We start from the raw sequence: 24,733 nt of genomic DNA, 5'->3' as shown, positions 1-24,733 counted from the left end.
CTTCCCTGCCTGAAATCTGTTCACAATCATAGGAGGAACGTGGAAACAAAATACCCAGGGGCAAATGGCTCCTGCACTCCTAACCCTCAGAAACTGTGTGACATAATATGCTTGTTGTTTTAAGCTGCTAAATCTTGGGACAATCTGTTAGGCTGCAATACATAACATACACCATAAGCACTAAGCACTACACACATAGCCTCTCTCTCCTCCTCTGATTGTAACTAAAGCTTATAAACAAAATATAAAAACTGCCTGAGGAATGTGAGCAGCAAACTCAGACAGATTCTGCAAGAAAGTGAGTCCCTTTCCTTCTGTCCTTTTCTCTAAGAATACTGTGCTGAAAGTGGGCTCAAGACACAGACCTGTGCCATGCTGCAGCGGGACAGGTAGCAGAACTATGATAGCCACACAAATCAGACAAAGGGGTCATGTCAGCTGAAGAACATGAATGCATAAAGAAACTCCTGCATGCTTCATTCTTCTGATGATTTGGCAAGAGTACACCCAGGCTTGGAGATGCACAACAGGACCAATATAACAGGAAGATGGAAACCCTGTATTTGGGCCAGTGTTACAGCATAGCAGTTTAGATTGCAATATGCAATTATTTGTCCTGAGAAAGAACCCTGGGGACGGCGTTGGGGTGTGATGCTGGCATCTCATATGGGTGCTGGTTCCAATCCCAGTTGTTACATTTCTGATCCAGTTCCCTGCTTATGCATCTGGGAAAGCAGCAGAAGATAGACCAAGTACTTGGGTTCCTGCCACCCACATGGAAGACCTGGATGAGGCTCCTGGCTTAAGTCTGGCCAGCTCCAGCCATTGTGGTCATTTGGAGAGTGAATCAGAGGATGGAAGATCAACCTCTGTCTCTCGTTCTAACTCTGCCTTTCAAATAAAATAAATCCTAAAAAAAGAACCTAAAAGAGTGATCAAATCTTAAGGCAAAAGATAATCAACAGATGTCAATCCCAAAATAGCCAAAACACTGAACTTACTTGTAAAACAAAGCCTTAGAAGTATTTCTTCTTCTTTTTTTTTTTTTTTTTAGATTTATATTATTATTTATCTCAAAGGCAGAGTTGGGGGACGGGGATCTTCCATCAGCTGGTTGGCTCCCAAAAGCCAGTGTTGCAGGTTACAGCTTAACCCATTATGTCACAACACTGGCTCCCCTCAAAAGCATTTCTAACTATGTCTATCAGGTAAAGATAAATACACTTGCACTGATTGAAAAGACAGCTCTCACCAAAGAAACAGAAGAGACAAAAAAAAAAAAGAAAGAAAATTTTAGAATTAAAAAAATTATCTGAAATAAAGTTCACAGGATGGAAACTGACAGAATGCAGATGACAGAGGAAAGTGTGGCTTGAAAATAAATCCATAGAAAACACACAATCTGAATAACAATGGCAACTTCTTCTAAGAAAAGAAGTCGAAAAAAATGAACAAAGACTCAATTGTCTATGAACCAATTATCAAAAGGTCATTCATGTCAACAGAGTCCTAGATGGAAAAATGAAAGATTCCTGCAGAAGCAGTTAAAGAAACACTGTATGGGGTTGGTGCTGTGCCACAGTGTGTTAAAGCTGCTGCCTGCAACACCAGAAACTATACTGGAGCTTCAGTTCAAGTCCTAGCTGCTCCCCTTCCAAATCCAGCTCTCTACAGATGTGCCTGGGAAAGCAGTGGGATGGAGTTTCTGGCTCCAGCCCTGGATATTGTGGCCACTTGGGGAAATCAACCAGAAAGACAGAAGATCTCTCTGACTCTTCCTCTTTGTCCCTCTGCCTTTCAAATAAAAACTTGAAAAAGAAAAAAAGTGTTTAAAGTTTCCTGAATTTGATGAAAGATATAAATTTACAGATTCAAGGAGCCCAGAAATCCCCAGAGAATAAAATCAAATAATACCATGCCTACTCACAACATGAAATTACTAACAATCAAAGATTAAAAAAATGAAAGCAGCAAGAGAAAAACCATATATTTTTATAGTGCAACAATAACTCACGTGACTGTGGGTTTCACGCTACAAATCACAAAGGCGCAGAGGAACAACACTTCCAAAGTGTGAAGCACTGACCAACCCTGAAGTCTAGATAAAGCAAAATCATCCTTCAGGAGTGAAGGTGAAATGGTTTCCAAATAAAGTCCAAGTAAGAGAATTTATCACCAACAGATATGCTCTAAAAAGAGCATCTAAGGAAAACTGTTTAGGCTGAAGGGAACGACATAAGAGGAAAGTTTTGAAGGAAGCACAACCGAAACACTAAATACCTAAAAATAAGACTAATTTTTCTAGTTATTTAAAACAGTATGACTATAAAAGTGTGGTTTTAATATTATATACAATCATATACATACTATTATCTAGAATGCTCTTACCATAAATAAATGTATATATTAGGCTAACATCTTGTATACTCAGTTTTCTGACATCAGAATCAGAGAAAGAAAAACTGAACACGTCATTGAACAAAAATAACCCTTTAGAGTGCAGTGTGAATAGGAATGGTGCAGGCAGTAGGCGGGGCCAGCAACGACTGCTGCAGCACAGCCACACCACCATGGTCAGCCACACCACCATGGTCAGCCACACCACCATGGTCAGCCACACCACCATGGAAAAACTGAAGCATGCACTTCCTTTCAGGGGTCAACCCATCGAGCCTTGGGGTCTGTCTCCAGTACACAAGGAGTAGCCACTGAATAGCACTCACTAAGGAATCTGCTGACTGCCTATGTAAGCTCCTATTCTCAGGCCTCTTCCAGGTTCCCAGAGGATGCAAGAGCTGCCCTCCAGCAGATCGAAGGGAATGGGGAGAGTAACTGCCAAAGGAGAAAACGAAGGCAGAAGGGACACGAATAGATCCTCTGCCTGGAGCAGAGGTTCTGCGTGATCAGAACGAGAGCTGTCCACGATACATAAATAAATATACAGCATTCTTAATAAATGTATATTCTTCTCTTCTCCCACAACATCACATAACAGTACACAGGAGATTTTTCCATACAATGAAAGTCAAGATTTTTCCAAGTATTTATCTCTTCAGTCAAAAAGTGATATTTGGATGGGCATGTGGCCTAACAGGTAAGACGCTTGTTACATCAGAGTACTTGGATTTGATGCCTGCCTTAGGTTCCTGACTCCAGCTGCCTGCTAATGCAGACCCTGGAACTAGCCATTGATGGTTCAAGTGGTTGGGTTCCTGTCAACAACATGGGAGACCTGGATTGAGTTCCTGGCTCCTGACTTTGGCCCAGACCAAACCTTGGAACTACAGGTATATGGGGAGTGAACCAGTGCACAGGACAGCTCACTCGCACTTGCACTTGCTCGTGCTCACTCTCGCTCTCTCCCTCCCTCCCTATTAAAATAAAAACGAAACAAAACAAAAAAACAGTGCTTTGGATTCCAGCCAAGATCAGAAGAGCCTCTGTCCCTCCCAAGATTGATAGAACCCAGAAGGCGATCATTGGAAGAGCAAACATGAGAAAGCTGAATGGGGTGGGAACAAAACAGGTGAGATGCAATCCACGCAAGTGTCAGCTGGGCACTTATCCCCCTGTCTTCTGTCTTAGCTTTCCCTGAGGATGGCATCAGCTGTAGAACTATGTCACGGGTGTGTGCAGAAACAGTTCTCTGAAAAACTCTTAGCCTTTCTGGCCTAAATAAAGGAAGATGGGCGGAAAGACTCTTTATCCTTTTCTCGGTTTTTGTTTTTCCTGGCCCTGCCCTTAGGCCAGACCCAGCTGTGTAGCTGTATGACAGCAGCAGAGAATGCTAACATCTAAAATGTCAAGAGAAAATCTATTCTCCAGCCAACTGAACCAGGAAAAGGGGACCTAGTATTCTGCAGAGTAGGGGAGCAGAAATCCTCATTAGTATTTTCTTTCCTTTCTTTTACTGCTTTTCTGCAAGGCTGGACCAGGCTGGCCAAGAGTATGGCAGCACAGGCAGATAAACTCTTGAGAAACCTAGGTTTCTTGTCAGAGGAAGTGGGAAGAAGTCCCTGGGAGGTAAGGAATGAGAAGTAGAGGGATCCAGGAGAAAAATGAACACCAGAACCCCTCAATTCTGTGAACCAGTCTGAGCAAATCATGGGCTTATAGTCATGCTGCACATCTGTGGAATAAACTCAGAAGAGTGTACCAAATTCTCCATGGGTCTCTCATGTTTCTGCACATGTTGCCAGCAGAGGCATCTGCTCCCCTGTTCCAGACTATCTTTTCATGAATGTTTATAAAATACTGAATAGTGGAAGAGAGAGGTTAAGTGTCTCTTTCCAAAGCAAAGACCAGGTTTGTTTACTGCACAGCATATTAGAGATTATGTTTCCTCTAGGACCAAGAGTAGACAGAATTATTGCCTACTGTAAGTGATTTAGGCTCCCTGAACTGTGATTCCTCAGCTGTGACACAAGCCAAACACAGGTGCTGCATTCACTTGGGCCCAGATCACACCCCAGAAGCACAGGAGGGGCAAAGGAAACAGTCACAAACATGGTTCACTGCTTTCTATGCTTTGGGTAAAAAATCCTCTATCCTGTTTCCTTTCAGCAGCTGGAATACGAGTTGTGTTAGCTTACCAGGAGAGTAAAAAGTCAGATCCTTTACCATTCTTGAGATAAAAATTCAGTGAACTTGTAAATCAACATAAAACATTCAATCTAAAAAACAAAGATGGAAAACAGTTTAAAAAACTGAACAGAGGGGACAGCGCTGTGGCATACAGTTAGGCCTCCAGCTGCAGTGTCGACAACCCATATGGGTGCCAGTTTGAGTCCTGGCTGCTCCACTTCCAATCCAGCTCCCTGCTAATGAGGCTGGGAAAACAGTGGAAGATGGCCCAAATACCTGGACCCCTGCACCCATGTGGGAAACCTGGAAGAAGTTCCTTTCTCCTGGCTTCAGCCTGGGCCATTATGGCCATTCAGGGAGTGAATCAGCAGATGGAATATCTCTCTCTGTCACGTTGCCATTCAAATAAATATTTTTAAACAAATAAATATTTTAAAAAATAAAAACTTGCAGCAGCTGAAAAATTTTAAAAACACATTGGAGGAAATGATTAGAATGTCTACATACTCCTCATCAGAAATCAGAGACGAGAATATAGTAGCGTAAAATCTATAGAGTGCTGATGGAAAGTAATTATCGTCTCATAGTTGTATATCTATCAATAATATTCTTCAGCAATGGAGCTAAAATAGATATTCTCATATCAATGAAAACTAGGAATCTGCTGACACCAGGCCAATGTTAAAAAAAAAAAAAAGACGCACTAAAAACAGTTCTTCAGGCTGAAGACACATTAAGGAAAACTTAGATCTTCAGAAATAAGAGACACAGAAATATTAACCAAATGGGGAAACAGAACAGACCATTTTTCTCCTCTAAACTATTTAGAATAGGTATGACTGTTGAACGCAAAAACTGTAATATTGCCTGGTAAGGTTTTCAATGCAAGAAGATGTTATACACAAAAAACCCTAACATAAAGTACAGATAGTAAATGGATCTATATTGTTGCTAAGCTCTGCATTTAATCTGTGAAAGTATAGCATTAATTATAATAGGACTGTCAAAGGTTAGGTGTGCATACTGTAATCCATAGAATACCCACTAAATTATATATATTTATGTTTGAGAAAATCATGTTAAAATTTTAGCAGCTAAATTAAAATGCTAAAAAAAAAGACAAATAGAAGGAGGCAAAGAAATACGAAAAAAAGCAAAAAACAGTAAACAATCTTAGATCTAATCCAAACATCAACAATTACATTAAACGATAATAGTCTAAACACACCAATCAGAAGACAGAGATGAGCACATTAGATACAAAAATAACTACACATAACAATATGCTGCCTACCCAACACCTATTTTGAAGACATAAATAAGTAAAATAAGGGGAAACATGTCATGGGGGGAAAAAAAGTAAAAGAAGGCTGGAGTGGCAAATAAACACTAAATGCAGTTCAGAATAAGGACTAATACAGACTCATAGAATGGAAGATGTCCTAAACAGCACTCTGGCCTCAGAATCAGCCCTTAAGGCATTCGGATCTGGCTAAAAAGCCCATGAGAGCATTTCAGGCATGGAAAGCCAAGATTCTGTGGTTAAAAAAAAAAAAATGACCTAAATGAAAGATCTCTGTGAGTGAGATCCCAACAGAAAGAACAGGCCATCAAAGAAGGAGGTACCTTTCTCTGAAGGGAGGAGAGAACTTTCACTTTGACTATGGCCTTGTCTAAATAAGATCAGAGTTGGCAAACTGAAGAGGCTTCCATAGCCTTGGCAGCTCATGACGAGAGCCTCGGGTGATTACTGATGTCATAAACAAGACAGTCAATTGTTTAATCAACAACAGGAGTCACTGTGCACTTACTCCCCATGTAGGATCTCTGTCCTTAATGTGTTGTACTATGTGAATTAACGGTATAACTATACTCAAACAGTACTTTATACTTTGTGTTTCTATGTGGGTGCAAACTGTTGAAATCTTTACTTAGTATATACTAAGTTGATCTTCTGTACATAAAGATAATTGAAAATGAATCTTGATGAAGAATGGGATGGGATGGGATGGGAGAGGGAGCGGGAGATGGGATGGTTGCGGGTAGGAGGGAGGTTATGGGGGGAAAAAGCTGCTATAATCCAAAAGTTGTACTTTGGAAATTCATATTTATTAAATAAAAATTTAAAAAAAGGACTATTTTCAGCAAGAAAGAGGGAACTCATATGATAAAGGGATCAATGTAGATAAGTATCCCAGATGTCCATATGAGTAAAAAAACTTCAAAATACATGAAGAAAAGCTAACAACTAAAAAGGGAAAAAAAATCGACAATTATTCTTGGAGACTTCAACGCTCTTCTCTGATAGAACATGTACAACAGATTGTAGGGAAATAATAATACATGAGAAACACTGTTCACCAACTCAACCTAACAGTTACAGAACACACCACCCTCCAATAGCAGACTAAATATTCTTTCCAAACATGCACATAGAACATTCACCATGATTCTAGACCATAAAACCTTAATAAACTTTAAAGAAGTGAAATCATGAAACATTCTCTCATTCAAATTAAACTAGAAATCAGTAACAGAAAGCTTTCTAGAAAAATCCCCAATTTTGGAAATTAAACAATAAACTTCAATATAAACCCATGAATAAAAGAATCATACCACACAGGAAACCAGAAAATACTTTTAAATTTAATGAAGATGAAAACACAGTATCAAACTTTATAAGATGAAGCCAAAGAAGTGGTCAGAGTGAAATATATAGCTAAATACCAAGCCTCAAATAAATGCTCTAAGCTTCTACTTTAATAAGGAGCAAGTTATACACAATGCAACTAGTAGAAAAGAAATAAGGAACAGGTAATACTAAAATTCAAAACAGAAGAAATAAAAAATATCAATTGAAGGAAAGATTGATGTTTTGAAAGGACCCTAAGAAAGTAAGAAACCAGATCAAAATAAATAAATAAATAAATAATTAAAAAGAAAACATGAATTATCATTACCAAGAATGAAAAGGGGGCATCACCCCCTTAAGTTCTGAAAAACCTATGTCCATAAACTTCACAACTGAGAATTAATGGGAAAATTACTTAAAAGCCTCTTACTACAAAGTTCGCAAAACTAGCTCTGTGTCTATTTACAACACAAAATTCATAGTTAAAAATCTTTTTAACAAAACTACAGTTCAGATGACGTTAGTGAATTTCACCAAAATTTAAGGAAAATGTAAGAGTACTGTGTACAACCTCTTCCAAGTGCAGAAGACAAGGAAACTCTCCCAGTTCATTTCATGATGCCAACATTTCTGATGCCGAAACCAAACGTTACAAAAAAAGGAAAAACTCTACTACACAATAACCTGTCAAACACCGACACAATACCCTAAACAAAATACTAACAAATAAATGAATCAAGCCAAGTAGGTAAGAAGGGTAATTTCATTATGACTGTATGGGGTTTATGCCAGGAATTTGAGGCTCATTCATTATTTGGGGGAAAGGATCAATTGATATAATCTAATTTTACCAATAAACAACAGGAGAAAATTACAATCATTATAATGGATCAGGAAAAACCATCTGTCGCAATTAACATGTATTCATCGTTTAAAACTCTTAACAAAGCTAGAACAACTTTAAAATGATGAGGGAGAGGTTCCAAGATGGCGGAGTAGAGAGGGAACTTACCGCTCTGGTGCAGGAGAGGATAGATTAAAAAAATGTGGAGAGCCAGCGCTGCGGCTCACTAGGCTAATCCTCCACCTTGCGGCGCCGGCACACCGGGTTCTAGTCCCGGTCGGGGCGCCGGATTCTGTCCCGGTTGCCCCTCTTCCAGGCCAGCTCTCTGCTGTGGCCTGGGAGTGCAGTGGAGGATGGCCCAAGTACTTGGGCCCTGCACCCCATGGGAGACCAGAAGTACCTGGCTCCTGCCATCGGATCAGCGCGGTGCGCCGGCCGCAGTGCACCGGCCGCGGCGGCCATTGGAGGGTGAACCAACGGCAAAGGAAGACCTTTCTCTCTCTCTCTCTCTCACTGTCCACTCTGCCTGTCAAAAAATAAAAAAAAAAATTTAAAATTTTTTAAAAAATGTGGAGAGAGCACAGTTTCAGCGAAGAGTTAAGAAGAAAATGGCAGAGGAAACACTACGCAAACTGGAGGGGCACAGTGGACCTATGTGGAGGGCATGGACGCCCACAGCTCAGGACTCCAGCCACCGAGAGGCTTCGGCAGTGAGAGAGTGAGGTGAGACAAGAATGCAGCAGCCCAATCCACTGGCGATAAAGCTGCAGGAAGAGCCTACAGGGAACCCAGCCTGAAGACCCATTGAGGGACATTGTACCTACCAAACTAGAGGGGAGAAAAAAGGAAAGACACGATTCTCTCCCCCCACCCCCATCTTACAAAGGTGTCCTATAACAAGCAGACAGAACAGGCACCATTTTGGACACACAACAGCTGCACAATCTTGTGTCTGTGCCCAGCAATTAGCCAAGTGGAAACACCTGACTCTGGTGGGGAGCACTAACAGAGGGCTAAGTGCTCCTGAATGTGGGAGGCTTGTGTGCCAGAACTGTTAAAAACAAAACAAAACAAAACAAAAACACTGAAGCTGTGTGGGAGGACTCAGAGTGTGGCTGGGACTCTGGGCAGTCACTGTGGGAAATTCCACACATTCAGGGCTTCCTGGTTACTTGGTAAGAGACATTGTTCGGGAATTTGAGCTTATGCTGAGGACTGCACAGATTCTTTGTGTGGTCCTTGGGACAGAGCAGATGAATATTACACCTGCTTGGGCTAGCGCTCAGGCGCTGGTCTCGTTTGAGGAGAGCAGTTCAGCTGAGCAGAATAAATAGCCCTTCTTATAAATAAATAAGAGGATATTTACTGGGCCAAACCTGGGTGTGTCACCTTAGGCACACCCTTTACCCTGGAGAACTGAACAGAGATTCCTGGCCACACCCACCACACACCTCTAGATATTCACTGAAAGCAGATGCTCCACATATCCACGGAGGCACAGTACAAAGATAAAAGCCAGCACAGCAGGAAAAAAAAAAAAAAAAGAAGAAACCAATGTATATCTCCACAAATGCCAAATGAAAAAACACACTAATTCAAGAAACTAGAATAAGACAACATGACGCCCCCAAAGAACACAACACTTCAATACTAGATTGTGAAGATAAGACTGAAGAAATGCCAGAAATGGAATTAAAAACATTGATCATAAGAATGCACAGAAGTAATCAGAAGCAAATGTATGAGCTACTGAATGCTGTACATGACATGAAAAAAAAATTCTCCACGAAATTCAGATCTTAAAGAGAAATCAAATTTAAGAATTCAATAGAATAAAAACTGCAGTGGAAAGTCACAACAGAATAGGTGCAGCAGAAGAAAGAATATCCGAACTACCGATGAAAATTCTGAAGTCAAACCAAAGACAAGAAGAAGAAATTAGAAAACTAAAAAACACTGTTGGGAATCTATAGGATACTATCAAACAACCCAACATAAGGGTTCTAGGAGTTCCTGAAGGCACTGAAAGAGACAAAGGATTAGTAAACCTTTTTAGGGAAATAATAACAGAAAACTTCCCTAATTTGGAGAAAGAAAGGGACATACAAGTACAGGAGGCACATAGAAGTCCTAATAGACAGGACTAGAAAAGATCTTCATCAAGGCAGTTTGTAATCAAACTCATCACAATAAAACATAAAGAAAAAATTCTAAAATGTGCACGAGAGAAATGCCAGATTACTTTCAGAGGATCTCTAATTACACTCACAGAGGGCTTCCCTTAAGAAACCCGATAGGCTAGGAGAGAATGCCAAGATATATTTCAAGTCTTAAGATAAAAGAACTGTCAACCCGGAATACTTTACCCTGCAAAGTTCTCATTTACGAATGAAGGTGAAATAAAAACATTCCATAACAAACAGAAATTGAAAGAATTTGTCACTACCTGTCAGGCCCTACAGAAGATGTTCAAGGAAGTGCTACACACAGAAACATGGTCATCACTAAGGAAGGTAAAGGAAGGCAATCTCCCAGTAAAAGTTCAAAGGAAATTCAAAGTAAAAAATAGGAATATAGTTGGAAAAATAGCAGGGCAAAGCTGTTGCTTATCAACAGTCACCTTGAACGTAAATGGCCTCAATTCCCCAGTTAAAAGACACAGAATGGCTGAATGGATTAAAAAAACAAAACCCATCTATGTCCTGCCTACAAGAAACACATCTCTCCAACAAAAATGTACCCAGACTGAAAGTGGAAGGATGGAAAAAGATATTCTGTGCCAACAGAAACCAAAAAACAGCTGGTGTAGCCATCCTAAACTCAGACAAAACAGATTTTAACTCAAAAACTTAAAAGAGACCATGAAGGGCACTATGTAATGATTAAGGGATCGATTGATTCAACAGGAAGATATAACTATTATAAACACATATGCACCTAATTACAGGGCACCTGGCTATTTGAAAGAAATGTTAAGGGATCTAAAGGGAGACATAGATTCCAATTCAATAGTATTGGGGGAATTCAATACCCAACTTTCAGCAATGCTCAGATCAACCAGACAGAAAATCAGCATGGAAACAGCAGATTTAATCGACACTACAGACAAAATAGACCTAACAGATATATCTACAGAACTTTTCATCCTACGGCTGCAAAACACATTCTTCTCAGCAGTCCATGGGAACCTTCTCTGCAGGGTCTTAGTCCACCCATACAGGATGGACTGGGCTCGAGGAAAAATAGGTGCACTGCTTGCCCATTCCCCAGCCTCCCTTGTTCCCGGAGACAGTCAGATGCAGCAGGGGGAGTTAAGTCAAGCAAGAACCCGTTTATTTCGCGTGTAGCAAAGCCTTTTAAAGCACAAAACTGCAGAGTCATTGGGGCAGGGCATAAGGACCAACCAATCACTTAAAGGGTCACTTTACAGGATGATTTCTATAGGACTAGCCATATGTCTATACACTTGTTACTAGTTTTGTTACCTCCCCTGATGCTGCATGGCCAATTAGCTTTGGTGGTAAACAACTTCGGATTCCACCCACCTTACTTCCTCTGGGTACCATCTTTGAATCGCTTCGCGTAACTAATTTCCCCACATTTCTCTAGGACTGACCACATGGTAGGCCATAAAGCAAGTCTCAGCAAATTCAAATAAATTGGAGTAAATTTAACCAAGGATGTCAAAGATCTCTACGATGAGAATTACAAAACTTTAAAGAAATAGAAGATACAAAACAAGGGAAAAATCTTCCATGTTCATGGATTGGAAGGATCAATATCATCAAAATGTCCACTCTTCCAAAAGCAATTTACAGATTCAGCACGATACCAATCAAAATAACAAAGACATTCTTCTCAGATATAGAGAAAATGATGCTGACATTCATATGGAAACACAGGAGACCTCAGATAGCTAAAGCAATCTTATACAATATGAAAACAGACAAAGGCATCACAACAGCAGACTTCAAGACATACTACAAGGCAGCTATAATCGAAACAGCTTGGTACAAAGACAGATGTAAAGACCAATGGAATAGCATAGAATTGCCAGAAATCAATCCAAGCACCGACAACCAAATCATTTTGACCAAGGAGCTAAAACCAATCCATGGAGCATGGACAGTCTCCGCAACAAAAGGTGCTGGGAAAACTGGATTTCCACATGCAGGAGTAGGAAGCAAGACGCCTATCTTACACCTTATACAAAAATCCACTCAAAATGGATTAAAGATCTAAATCTATGACACAACACAATCAAATTATTAGAGAACATTGGGGAAACCCTGCAAGATACTGACATAGGCAAAGAGTTCTTGGAAAAGACCCCAGAGGCACATGCAATCAAAACCAAAATTAACAAATGGGATTACATCAAATTGAGAAGTTTCTGTACTGCAAAAGAAACAGTCATGAAAGTGAATAGGTAACTGACAGAATGGGAGAAATTATTTGCAAATCATGTAACTGATAAAGAATAGCCAGAATATACAAAGGGATCAAGAAACTTCACAACAACAAAACAAACAACTGAGTTAAGAAATGGGCAGGGGCTGGCACTATGGCTGAGTGCTTCAACACCCTGGCCTGAGGCACTGGCATCCCATATGGGCACAGGTTCAAGACCCAGCTGCTCCACTTCCATTCCAGCTCTCTGCTATGGCCTGAAAAGGCAGTAGAGGATGGTCTAAGTTCTTGGGCCCCTGAACCCACATGGGAGACCAGGAAGAAGCTCCTGGCTCCTGGCTTTGGATCGGCACAGCTCCAGCCATTGCAGCCATCTGGGGAGTGAACCATCGGATGGAAGACCTCTTTCTCTCTCTGCCTCTCCTCTTCCTGTGTAACTCTGACTTTCAAATAAATAAAAAAATCTTAAAAAAAAAAAAAAAAGAAATAGGCAAAGGACTTAAACAGACATTTTTCAAAAGAAGAAATCAAAATGGCCAACAGGTACATGAAAAAATGGCCAGCACCGCGGCTCACTTGGCTAATCCCCGGCCTGAGGCGCCGGCACCCCAGGTTCTAGTCCCGGTTGCTCCTCTTCCTGGAGCTGGATTCTGTCCCGGTTGCTCCTCTTCCTGTCCAGCTCTCTGCTGTGGCCCGGGAAGGCAGTGGAGGATGGCCCAAGTGCTTGGGCCCTGCACCCACATGGGAGACCAGGAGGAAGCACCTGGCTCCTGGCTTCGGATTGGCGCAGCGCTGGCCATACAGGCCATTTGGGGAGTGAACCAATGGAAGAAAGACCTTTCTCTGTCTCTCTCTCTCTCTCTCACTGTCTTAACTCTGCCTGTAAAAATAAATAAATAAATAAATAAATAAAGTTCAGGATCACTAGCTGTCAGCAAAATGCAAATCAAAACCACAATGAGGTTTCACCTCACCCCAGTTAGAATGGCTTTCATTCAGAAATCAACAAACAACAAATGCTGGCGAGTACATGGAGGAAAAGGTACTAATCCACTGTTGGTGGGATTGTCGACTGGTAAAGCCACTATGGAGGACAGTATGGAGATACCTCAGAAATCTGAATATAGACCTGCCTTATAACCCAGCCATTCTACTCCTGGGGATTTACCCAAGGGAAATGCATCAGTAAACAGAAGAGTTATCTGCACCCCCATGTTTATTGCAACTCAATTCATAATAGCTAAGACATGGATCCAACCTAAATGCCTGTCAATCGAAGACTGGAAAAAGAAATTATGGGAAGGTACTCTATGGAATACTACATAGCAGTAAAAAAAAAAATGAAAGCCAGTCATTTCCAATAATCTGGAAAACATCATATTAGTGAAATAAGCCAGTCCCAAAGGACAAATACCATACATTCTCTTTGATCTGCAAGAATGAAGAGAGATCCTAAAATGAAATCTGTACATGTGAAACTGACACTGACAAGGGATGACTTGAGCTGCCCTTGCCTTGACTGTCAAGGAACAGGTTTTTGTTTTTGTTTTTTTATCTTCATACTATTTGTTGAACTCTGAACATAGAGTTAATCATATGCGTATAAAGTCAACTGAGGATGGATCTCAGAAATAAAGAGTGGGAATAAGAGAGGGAGGAGGAAGTTTCTAACTGTAAAGCTGTATAGTTCTGCATACATTCCTAAGGGTACAGTTTAAAAACTTGTCATGGGACCCCAAATCCCATTAAGCTGGGTGATAAAAATTTCATTGTATGTATTAAAGTGATCATATTAAGTGTTAAAACGAACATATAGATAGGATTAAGTCTTAAAATGACCATATAAATTGGATCCAGTGTGGGGGATAATTATATTAGATTGAATTACAAAAAAGAGAATGTTCCAACATGGGAAGCAGTCCACACAGTAGACTCACAGAATGACAACTGCTTTAAGTAACACTCTGACCTCAAAATCAGCCCTTAAGGCTACCTGGTCTGGCTGAAAAGCCCATGAAAGCACTTCAGGAATGGAAAGCCAAGACAGGGTGGCAAAGAATATTCTACATGAAGGATCTCTGTGAGTGAGACCCAATGGAAAGAAGTAACCATCAAAGAAGGATGTACTTTTTTGTGAAGGGAGAAGAGAACTTCTGCTTTGCTTATAACCTTGTCCAAATACTAATGGAGTTTTTGGATTTTAAAGGCTTCCATAGCCTAGGCAGCTCATATCAAGAGCCTCCGGTGGTCACTGACATCATACATAAGAGTGTTAATTTTTAAATTAGCAACAGGAGTCACTGTGCGCTGACTCCCCATGCAGGATCTCGGTCCTCAATGAATTATGAGACTTAACTGTAATACTTGTTCTCCAACAGTTTTGTGTGTGTGTGTGTGTAAACTGTTGAAATCTTTACTTAGTACAGAGTTGGTCTTCTGTGTATAAGGCAGCCATATGGGGCCGGTGCCGCGGCTCACTAGGCTAATCCTCCGCCTTGTGGCGCCAGCACACCGGGTTCTAGTCCCGGTCGGGACACCGGATTCTATCCCAGTTGCCCCTCTTCCAGGCCAGCTCTCTGCTGTGGCCCGGGAGTGCAGTGGAGGATGGCCTAAGTACTTGGGCCCTGTACCCCATGGGAGACCAGGATAAGTACCTGGCTCCTGCCATTGGATCAGTGCAGTGCGCCGGCCGCAGCGCGCTGGCCGCGGCGGGCATTGGAGGGTGAACCAACGGCAAAAGGAAGACCTTTTTCTCTGTCTCTCTCTCTCTCTCTCACTGTCCACTCTGCCTGTCAAAAAAAAAACAAACAAACAAACAAAAAAAACCAGAAAACTTGTCTTCAAGTAGTACTTGTTTCTGTGTGAGTTCAAACTGTTGAAATCTTTACTTAGTGTAAAGTTGGTCTTCTGTATATAAAGATAATTAAAAATGCATCTTAATGAAGAATAGAATGGGAGAAGGAGTAAGAGGTGGGACAGGAGTGGGGGTGGGAGGGCAGGTATAGGGGAAAGAACTGCTATATTCCAAAAGTAGTATCTATGAAATTTATATTTACTAAAGACTTCTAAAAATTATTAAAAATTTTTTAAATTTAATGGTTTCAATGAGAAGTGACCAATGAAGATTATGACTCTTGAAAAATACCCTACTGGAGTCTTCCATGTTAAATGCTTTAAATATTTACAAAGTATTTTTCCCCAAAAACATAATTCACAATGAAATTTTCACAAAATTTGTAAGTGTAAAATTGGTGTAAGATTGGTGGACTTCCTAACATTTGGAAAACAAGTTATACATACTGTTATTATCTGTTGTGCTGAAACAAAAATTCAATTTGTCTTCAGGTCCTCTTGTATCAACAGTTATTCTATTCACTCTCCATTGAGAATGTCTACTTCCAGGGTTTCAAACATCATTTCTATGCAACTAATTCTGACCACATTTCTATACCATTTTCTGTTGTGCACACTTCAACTACACGTCTCATCTGGTATTACAATTATTTATTCACATGGTTTTATTTTTTATAATGATTCTTGTTGGTTCATACACTAGATGAGGGCAGGAACTATCAGATTTCCATCCAGTTTGGTTCAGTGTTATTACATTTAAATTCTTACAACATTCCTAAATCTGTATCTTAATACCATCTACCATTTCTCTTTTTTTAATTAACTAATTAATTTGAAAGACAGAGTGACAAAGAAGGAGAGACCAGAAAGATCTTCTATCTGCTGGTTCACTGCCCAAATGGCTGCAAGAAGCCATGCCAAAGCCACAGCTCTATCCGAGTCCCCCACAAGGGCTGCAAGGACACAAACAAGGGCATCATAAACTGACTTCCCTGGCACGTAAATGGGGATCCAGATCTGCTAATACGGGATGTGCTGCATCTTCACTGGTGTGCGAAGGCCAAATAAAATAAGCTTATATTCCCTTCCTCTAAGAATCACCTGAAGGGGCAGGCATTTAGCACAGCGGTTGTCACCAGGATGCTTGCATCCCATAACAGAGTGCCTCTTGCGCTTCAGATCTAGCGTCCTGCTCATACGTACCCCAGGAAGCAGTAGATGATGGTTCAAGAACCTGAGTCCTTGCTACCCAAATGGGAGACCCAAATTAAGTTCTGGGCTCCTGACTTCAGCCTGACCTGATACTGGCTGTTGCTCCTCGCTGGGGAGCGAACCAGCAGATTGTAGATATCTCTCATATAAAGTGTAAATAAATTTTTTAAAATATCACCTGAAGAGAAGGAATCTTACAAATGTTAAACCTTTTAATGTTGTTGTTCCAGATCCTTTCTCTTTAATCACTTAAATTTTTCTTCTGGAGGTCACTAGCCTCAGACTATTAAGAGTCTCCAACTTAATTCCTATAACTAGTAGTTGACACCCAAACAAATGCCTCAGACTGCTACCAGTGCTGCCTAGGCGATCACATTACTGCCAGGTCAACATCCCAGTGCTGTGAAGTCTCATTACATGTGAACCTGTAACATCCTATACTCAGACACTCAGAATTATTTATGAGTCCCTAGAATGTGGACTAACCCTTAAGCGACCCTTGCTACTCCTCTACTTTGCAATTTCACCCCACCCTCCAAGGCCTCTCACACACACTACCTCCTCACTGAGCTTTTCCAGCCAACAAAAACATTTATTGTTCATCCACTATGTGTCAGAAATGTTGACAGGAATTAGAACCCTCCATTCACTGGTACTTTAGGTGTGTTTTTAGATCATATAATCTCTATGTAGCAGAGCTTTCTGTACACAGTTTTTTTCTCTATTGGAGACGTCCTATTTTCAAAGACTTGGCATGTTAGTTGATCCTTGCATGCCGTTTATTATGTCAACTATATGGCAGAGCAAATACTAAAGAATTTACTTAAGTCAGCTAAACTTGCTATCTTACATGAGCTCTAGAACCTAGGGTTAAGTGATGGGCAAATTTTATTTTATTTTTTAAAAATTTTTTATTTATTTGAAAGGCAGACACACAAAAAGAATGGGGGGGGGGGCCGGCGCTGTGCCATAATGCGTAAAGCTGCTGCCTTCAGTGCCAACATCCCATATGGGTGCCGGTTCAAGTCCCAGCTGTTCCACTTCCAGTCCAGCTCTCTGCTGTGGCCTGGGAAAGCAGTAGAAGATGGCCCAAGTCCTTGGACATCTGCACCCATGTGGGAGACCTGGAAGAAGCTCCTGGCTCCTGGCTTCAGATCGGCGCAGCTCCGGCCATTGCGGCTATCTGGGGAGTGAACCAGACCTTTCTCTCTCTCTCTCTGCCTCTCCTCCTCTCTGTGTAACTCTTTCAAATAAATAAATAAATCTTTAAAAAAAAAAAAAAAAGAATGAGTGGGAAGGAGGGAGGGAAAGAGAAAAATGTAAGAGATTTCCTACGCACAGTTTACTCTTCATATGCCTGAAATAGCTCAGTTACAACAGGCTGAAGCCAGGAGCATGAAATCAATCCAGGCATCCCACATGGGCGGCAGGGACCTAAGCACCTGAGTCATCACCTGCTGTTATATGCATCTGCAGGAAGCTGAGACCAGAAGTGGAGCTGGGACTCAAACCCAACATGGACTACAGATGTTCCAATGGACATCTTAACCACCAAGCTAAGACCTGTGAGCTGGTCATCTGGAAATCCCAGTTGAAATGGTCTATAAACACTATGATATGACAATGCTGGGAAAATTGTGGTCTTCAACTTTATTTCAGGAGACTCTGGGATTTGAGGTCTGTCAAGAACCGAGTGCAAGCATCTCTATGTGGTCATTTGATTACCAATAACGGTCCTAACCATCCTTCTCTGGGCAAAGAATTCTGTTCAACAAATGGTATTAGAGGGGATGGTGTTGTAGTATAACGGGTTAAGTCACCGCCTGCAACGCCAACATCCCGTATAGGCGCCAGTTCGATTCCTGGCTGCTCTACTTCTGATCCAACTCCCTGCTAATAAGCCTGGGAAAGGAGCAGAAGATGGACCAAGTCTTTGGGACCCCATACCTACGTGGGACACCCAGATAAAGCTTCTGGCTCCTGGCTTTGGCCTGGCTCAGCTCAGCCTGTTGCAGCCATATAGGGAGAGAACAAGCAGATGGAAGATCTCTCTACCTCTCTCTCTCTCTAAGTCTTAATATCACATACAAAAACTAACTCAAAATGGATCACATCTCTGGGGATGGTGTTGTAGTGTAGTGCGTAAATCTGCTACCTGCAACAGTGGCATCCCATATGGGTGCCAACTGAAGTCCCAGCCACTCCACTTCCAATCCAGCTCCCTGCAAATGGCCTGAGAAAAGCAGCAGCAGATGGCCCAAGGGCTTGGGCCCCTGCCACTCACATGGGAGACCTGCAGGAAGCTCCTGGCTCCTGGCTTTAGCCTAGCCTAGCCCTGGCCATTGCAGCCATCTGGGATATGAACCAGCAGATGGAAGATCTCTGTGTCTCTCCCATTCTCTGTAACTCTACCTTTCAAATAAATAAATAAATCTTAAAAAAGAAAAAAGGGATCAGATCCCAGTGAAAGGCTAAAAATTATAAAACTCTTAGAAGAAAACACAAGAGTAAATTTTTATGATTTTGGATTTGGGAGAGGACTCTAAGATATGACACTGAAAGGATGAACAACAAAGAAAAAACATACTGGATATCATCAAAACTTAAAAGATTTGTGCTTCACAGGATCACTCAAGACCATGAAAATGATCAACCACAGAATGGGAGAAAATGTTTGCCAATCATATATCTGACAAGAAACTTATATCAAGAATATACAAAGAACAACTCAACAATAAACCCAATTGAAAAATGAGCAAAAGATCAGAACATACACTTCTCTAAAGATACACAAATGGCTAAGCAGCACATGAAAACATGGGTGACATCATTAGTCACTAAGAAAATGTAGGGGCTGGCCTTGTGGCATACTGGGTTAAGCTGCTGCCTGCGATGCTGGCATCCCCTGTGGGTGCCAGTTCAAGTCCTGGCTCCTCTACTTCCAACCCAGCTCCCTGGCAAAGCAGCAGAGTATGGCTCAAGTGCTTGGGCCCCTGCCACCCACCTAAAGACCTGGAAACAGCTCCTAGCCCAGCCCTGATTTTTGTTGTATCCATATGAGAAATAAACCAGCAGATGGAAGATCTCTTTCAAATAAATCAATAAATCTTAAAAAAAAAAAAACACAAAGAAAAAGAATGCAAATCAACAACCCCAGTAAGGAAATATTTCACACACCTTAGGATGGACTAAACCAAACAGTCAAATAGCAAGTGATGGAGATGTAAAGAAATTAGCATCCTCAGAAAGAATGATAAGGATGTAAACTGATGCAGCTGCTTTGGGAAACTTCTCTGTCAATTCTTCAAATGATTAAATATAGACACCATATGATCCAGCAATTCCACTGATACATGTGTGCTTTTAGCAGCATTATTCATAATAGCCAAAAAGGTGAAAACAACAAATGTTCATCAACGGACGGATAAACAGAAATGTGGTCTAGCTAGGCAACAGAATATTATCTGGTCATAAAAATGAAGTAGTGTTACATGCTAGGGAACTCGAAACTATTATGCCACGTGCTAACTATTATGCTAAAGATGGCATATCACATGATTCCATTAATATAAAGTCCAAAGTAGGGAAATCTATAGAGACAGAAATTAGAGTAGTGGCTGCTTAGGGCTGAGGGCAGAGAATGCGTGAATCAGGGTGGTGAGAGCTAAACAGCACACAGTTTCTTTTTAAGGTAATGAAAATTCTACAACTGACTGTGGTAATGGTACACATGTCTGTGGATACTTGGGCCACCTTCTGCTGGTTTCTTAGGCACATCAGCAGGGAGCTAAATCAGAAAGGGAGCAGTCAGGATCTGAACTGGCACTCATATGGGATGACGGCAGCTTTACCTACTGTGCCACAATGCTGGTGTTCAAAGTTACCACTTTAAAAACTAGGCATACAATAAAAATTTCCAGGGCTGGCGCTGTGGCATAGCTGGTAAAAGCCTCCACCCGTAGTGCTGGCATACCATATGGGTACAGTTCAAGTCCTGGCTGCTCCACTTCTGATCCAGCTCTCTGCTATGGCCTGGGAAAGCAGAAGACGGCCCAAGTCCTTAGGCCCCTGAACTCGTGCGGGAGACCCGGAAGAGGCTCCTGATTCCTGGCTTCGGATCAGCACAGCTCTGGCCATTGCAGCCAAATGCGGAGTGAACTAGCGGATGGAAGATTCTCTTTCTCTGCTTCTCCTCTCTCTGTGTAACTCTTTCAAATAAATAAGTAAATTTTTTTTTTTTAAATTACCAACTTTTTCTTTTCTTTTTTTCTTTGAGCAAGAAAAATAAACTACTATCCCTTGGTTCATGCCCCAAAAGCTCACAACAGCCAGCAATCAACTTTTCCTAATAATTACTCAAGACAGGTGATCATGTCAGAATCACTTAGGCTCTTGAAACTCAGTCTTGTCTTTGGCCTGGAAGTACTGGGACCAGGAGGCCTTGTAAAAAATGAAAATCCTTTAGCCCTACACCAGTGCTATAGAATCAGAATTAGTACTTCAATAAGAGCGCTAGGTAACTTACTGCAGTAAGTTTGAAAAACACTGATCGAGTGCACTCTATTAAACATGCACATTCCAGTGAAGCGCGGGTATCTGCAATCTAAACATGAACTCCAAGGATCCTCCTGCACACTGAAGTTTGAGAGGCACCTGTACAAGTAGGGGTGGGCATTCAGCCCAGCAGTCACAGTGGTGCTTGGATGCCAAAATCCCACACCGGAGACCAGGGTTGGAGTCTCGGCACTGCTCCAGCTCCAGTTTCCTGCTAAAGTGCAACCTGGGACGCAGCAGCTGATGGCTCAAACACCTGCATCCCGGCCACGTGCATGGGAGACCGGGACTGAGTTCTGAGGTCCTGGTTGTGGCCTGCGCAAGCTTGGCTGCTGCACTCATTTTGGGGGAGGAAACTAGCAGATGGGAGACTTGTCTCTGTCTCTCTACCTTTCAAGCAAATAAAAAATTAAAGAAAGCCAGAGGCCAGTGCTGTGGCATAGTGGGTAAAGCCGTCACTTGCAGTGCCAGCATCCCATATGGGAGCTGGTCCAAGATCCGGCTGCTCCACCGCCGATCCAGCTCTCTGCTGTGGTCTGGGCAAGCAGTGGAAGATGGCCCAAGTCCTAGGGCCCCTGCACAGGCTTTTTAGTAGTCACCTGTTAAAACTGAAAAGGCAACTCGGGGCCAGTGCTGTGGCACAGCAGGTAAAGCCACCACCTGCAGTGCTGACACCCATATGGTTGCCTGTTCAAGTCCCGGCTGCTCCACTTCCAATCCAGCTCTCCGCTATGGCCTGGGAAAACAGTAGAAGATGGCCCAAGTCCTTGGGCCCCTGCACCCACGTGGGAGACCAGGAAGAAGCTCCTGGCTCCTGGCTTCGGATCAGCGTAGCTCCAGCCATTCTGGCCAGTTAGAGAGTGAACCAGTGGATGGAAGACCTCTCTCTCTCTCTGCATCTCCTCCTCTCTCTCTGTATAACTCTTTCAAATAAATAAATAAATCTTAAAAAAAAAAAAAGCCAGTTGACAAATAAGTTAAAAAAATTGCCGATGGTAATGAGCATTTCTTTTAATTACTTGATATACTAAGAATACTGCTAACAAACTTCCTCAGTTTGAAAAGGAACAAAAATCTTAATTTACAAATCTCACAACCATATCACCTTCTTAAAATCAGTAACCTGGGAGCCAGTGTTGGGGCACAGCAGGCTGAGCCGCCACTTGGGTTGCCTGCATCCCTCCACTTCAATTCAGCTTTCTCCCAATGTGCCTGGTAAGGCAGCACGTGATGGAAGTACTTGGGATCCTGGTAACGGCATGGGAGACCCAGATGGAGTTCTTGATTCCTGGCCTTGGCCTGCCCCAGTCCCAAATGTTGGAGGGCATTTGGGATGTGAACCAGTTTACAGAAGATACCTCTTGGGGCTGTCGTGTAGCAGGTAAAGCCACTCCACTGTCTGCTGTGCCAGCATCCCATATTGGCACTGCTTCCAATCCCAGCTGTTCCACTTCTGATCCAGCTCCCTGCTAATGTACCTGGGAAAGCAGCAGAGGATGGCCCAGGTCCTTGGGCCCCTGCACCCACATGGGAAACCTGGAAGAAGCTCCTGGCGTCATATCAGCTCAGCTCCAGCTATTACAGCCATTTGGGGAGTGAACTAAGGATGGAAGAGCCCTCTCTCTCTCTCAAATAAATAAATTTAAAAAAAAAAAAAGAGGTATCTCTGTTTTAATTAAATAAGTCTTTTAAAAAAACAACAAAAAAATCTCCCAAAGTAATAACTTGAATGAGTCCACAAAAGAAGGGATTTATTTATGTATTTATTTGAAAGGCAGATACTTAGAGAGGCAGAGAGAGAAAATAAGGGATTTAGGAGAATATCAACTAACAACTTTATTCACAAGTTTCCCAGTACAATAACTGAGATAAATTTACAGTGTTCATAATCAAACTTTATAGACTGTTATTGAGAAAAAGAGGTCAAATGTCATTGTTTTTAAAAGTCCTACGGGGGGGCGATAATTACAGTTCCTTTTACTCAACTCTAAACAACCTCAATTAAACAGAACGCTTAGTGTTCACAGCATTCCAGTTCACACCAGATAAATCAAGTTTGTCCTCATCCTGTTGGAAAACCTCTGTATTCCCCGAAGGGCATACAGGCCTCGCAGCCCTGGACACACTACCTCTAACACCTGATACAGCAGCTGTAACCCCAGAGCTGTACAAGGCCTACACAGACGATAACCCCCAAAACCACACTCTGACAACGGACCCCACTAGGCAAGTCAAACGCTGGAGATTTGTGGAGAAACACCAAGCCCACCACGGCACCTGCCCACGGCCTCGGGGCAACCAACAGTCCCAGGGAGATGGGCCGGGGTCCCGGAGCCGCGTGTGGTCGGGGCCGAGACCTGTTCCCAGCAGCCCCCAGCTCCAGGTAACTGAGTTTCCAACCTTGAACTTCCGACGGACCTGGTGCAGGGCTGGGCAAGCCAGCGGGGCCGCCCGAGGGCCACGGCGCTCCGGGAAGGCTCCCCGCCCGGAACGCACCGGCACCCGCCTAGCGCCGAGCGAGGGGGTGTGCGTGCCCTCCTCAACCGCACACAGGCGGCCCAGCCCAGTTACGGTACACCGAGGGTGTTGCCTTCGACAAAAACAGGAACACTCAGCGTCAGAGATCGCTGACCATGCGCGAAAAGAGGAAAAGGCAGTGGAGATCTGTGTCTACTTCTCCCCTGGTGACTTAAAAAAAAAAAAAGAAAGGCAGTTTCCTGGACTACTCCCGCCCTCCAACTTTCTATTCCGCTAACACCAGGGCTCCCTCAAAGTCTCAGGACTACAGACCGACAAAAACGGACAACCGAGCAGCCCCAAAGCCAGCACCCCAGCGCGCCCGAGCGCACCCGCACGCCCCGCACGCCCGCGGCCTCGTCGCCTGCCGCCTGCCCGCTGCCCTTTCGGGGCACACCCTCCCACGCCGAGAGGACAGGCAAGCTTCCGGGCAGCGCCGAGGGCTCCCCCGGCCTCGGACGAGCCCTGCTCCGGCCTGCAGGGACCGCGGAGGCCAGCGGGAGGACAGCGGGCCCCCGCCCGCACCGCCGGCCCCCGCCCGCACGCGCCTCCCCCGAGGAGCCGGGCCGTCCCGGCCAGCCCCGGCCCACTGACAGGCACCCGAGGCGGGGCCCGTGTCACAGGTGTCACCCCGACCCGGTCCTCGCAAACCCAGGGGGTGGGGAGGGGACAGGTCCGCGCAGGGGGACAGGCACCCTGGAGGCACGCGCGGCAGCGGCGCGCACAGCAGCCGCGGCGACGCGGCCTCACCTCCAGGGTGGACACCGTGCTGGTGAACAGGTCCTCTCCGTCCTCCAGCTCCTCAAAGTCGGTGGGCTTCCCGTCCCCCAGCGGAGGAGGCTCCCTCTCGGCCGCCATCTTCGCTCGCCCAGACGACTGCGCGAACGGGGCCGCGCGGACCTGTCACGTGAGCACGCACGGCCCGGCTGGCGCGCCGGCCCCGGCGGCCCCGCCCCCGGCCCGCCCCCGGGCCCCGCCCCGCGCGCTCGGCCCCGCCCCTGCCTCGTGACGGCGCCCGCCCCGCGCGCTCGGCCCCGCCCCCAGGCTTCTCGTCGCGCCCACAGGTCACAGTCTCCCTCTCACCGCCCACCGACTGACAGGAGTGGAAGAAGCCTAGGCTTTTATCC

General features: G+C 43.5%; 1 protein-coding gene across 2 annotated transcripts in view; it reads right to left on the bottom strand.

Moving 5' to 3' along the window:
- SNX2 (sorting nexin 2) overlaps window positions 1-24,486 on the bottom strand; it is a 77,464-nt gene extending 52,978 nt beyond the window's left edge. For both annotated transcript variants that reach the window (XM_070076040.2, XM_089334866.1), the window contains exon 1: window positions 24,357-24,486. In XM_070076040.2, the coding sequence (XP_069932141.1) occupies window positions 24,357-24,464 (108 nt within the window). In that variant the 5' untranslated portion in view covers window positions 24,465-24,486. The remainder of the gene's footprint in view (window positions 1-24,356) is intronic.
- Window positions 24,487-24,733: the final 247 nt, after the last annotated feature.

This window comes from Oryctolagus cuniculus, chromosome 6 (assembly GCF_051225735.1).
Source record: "Oryctolagus cuniculus isolate XC-2025 breed Fujian yellow rabbit chromosome 6, ASM5122573v1, whole genome shotgun sequence".
Classification (NCBI taxonomy): Eukaryota; Metazoa; Chordata; class Mammalia; order Lagomorpha; family Leporidae; genus Oryctolagus; species Oryctolagus cuniculus.
This window is presented reverse-complemented; position numbering and strand designations above follow the sequence as displayed.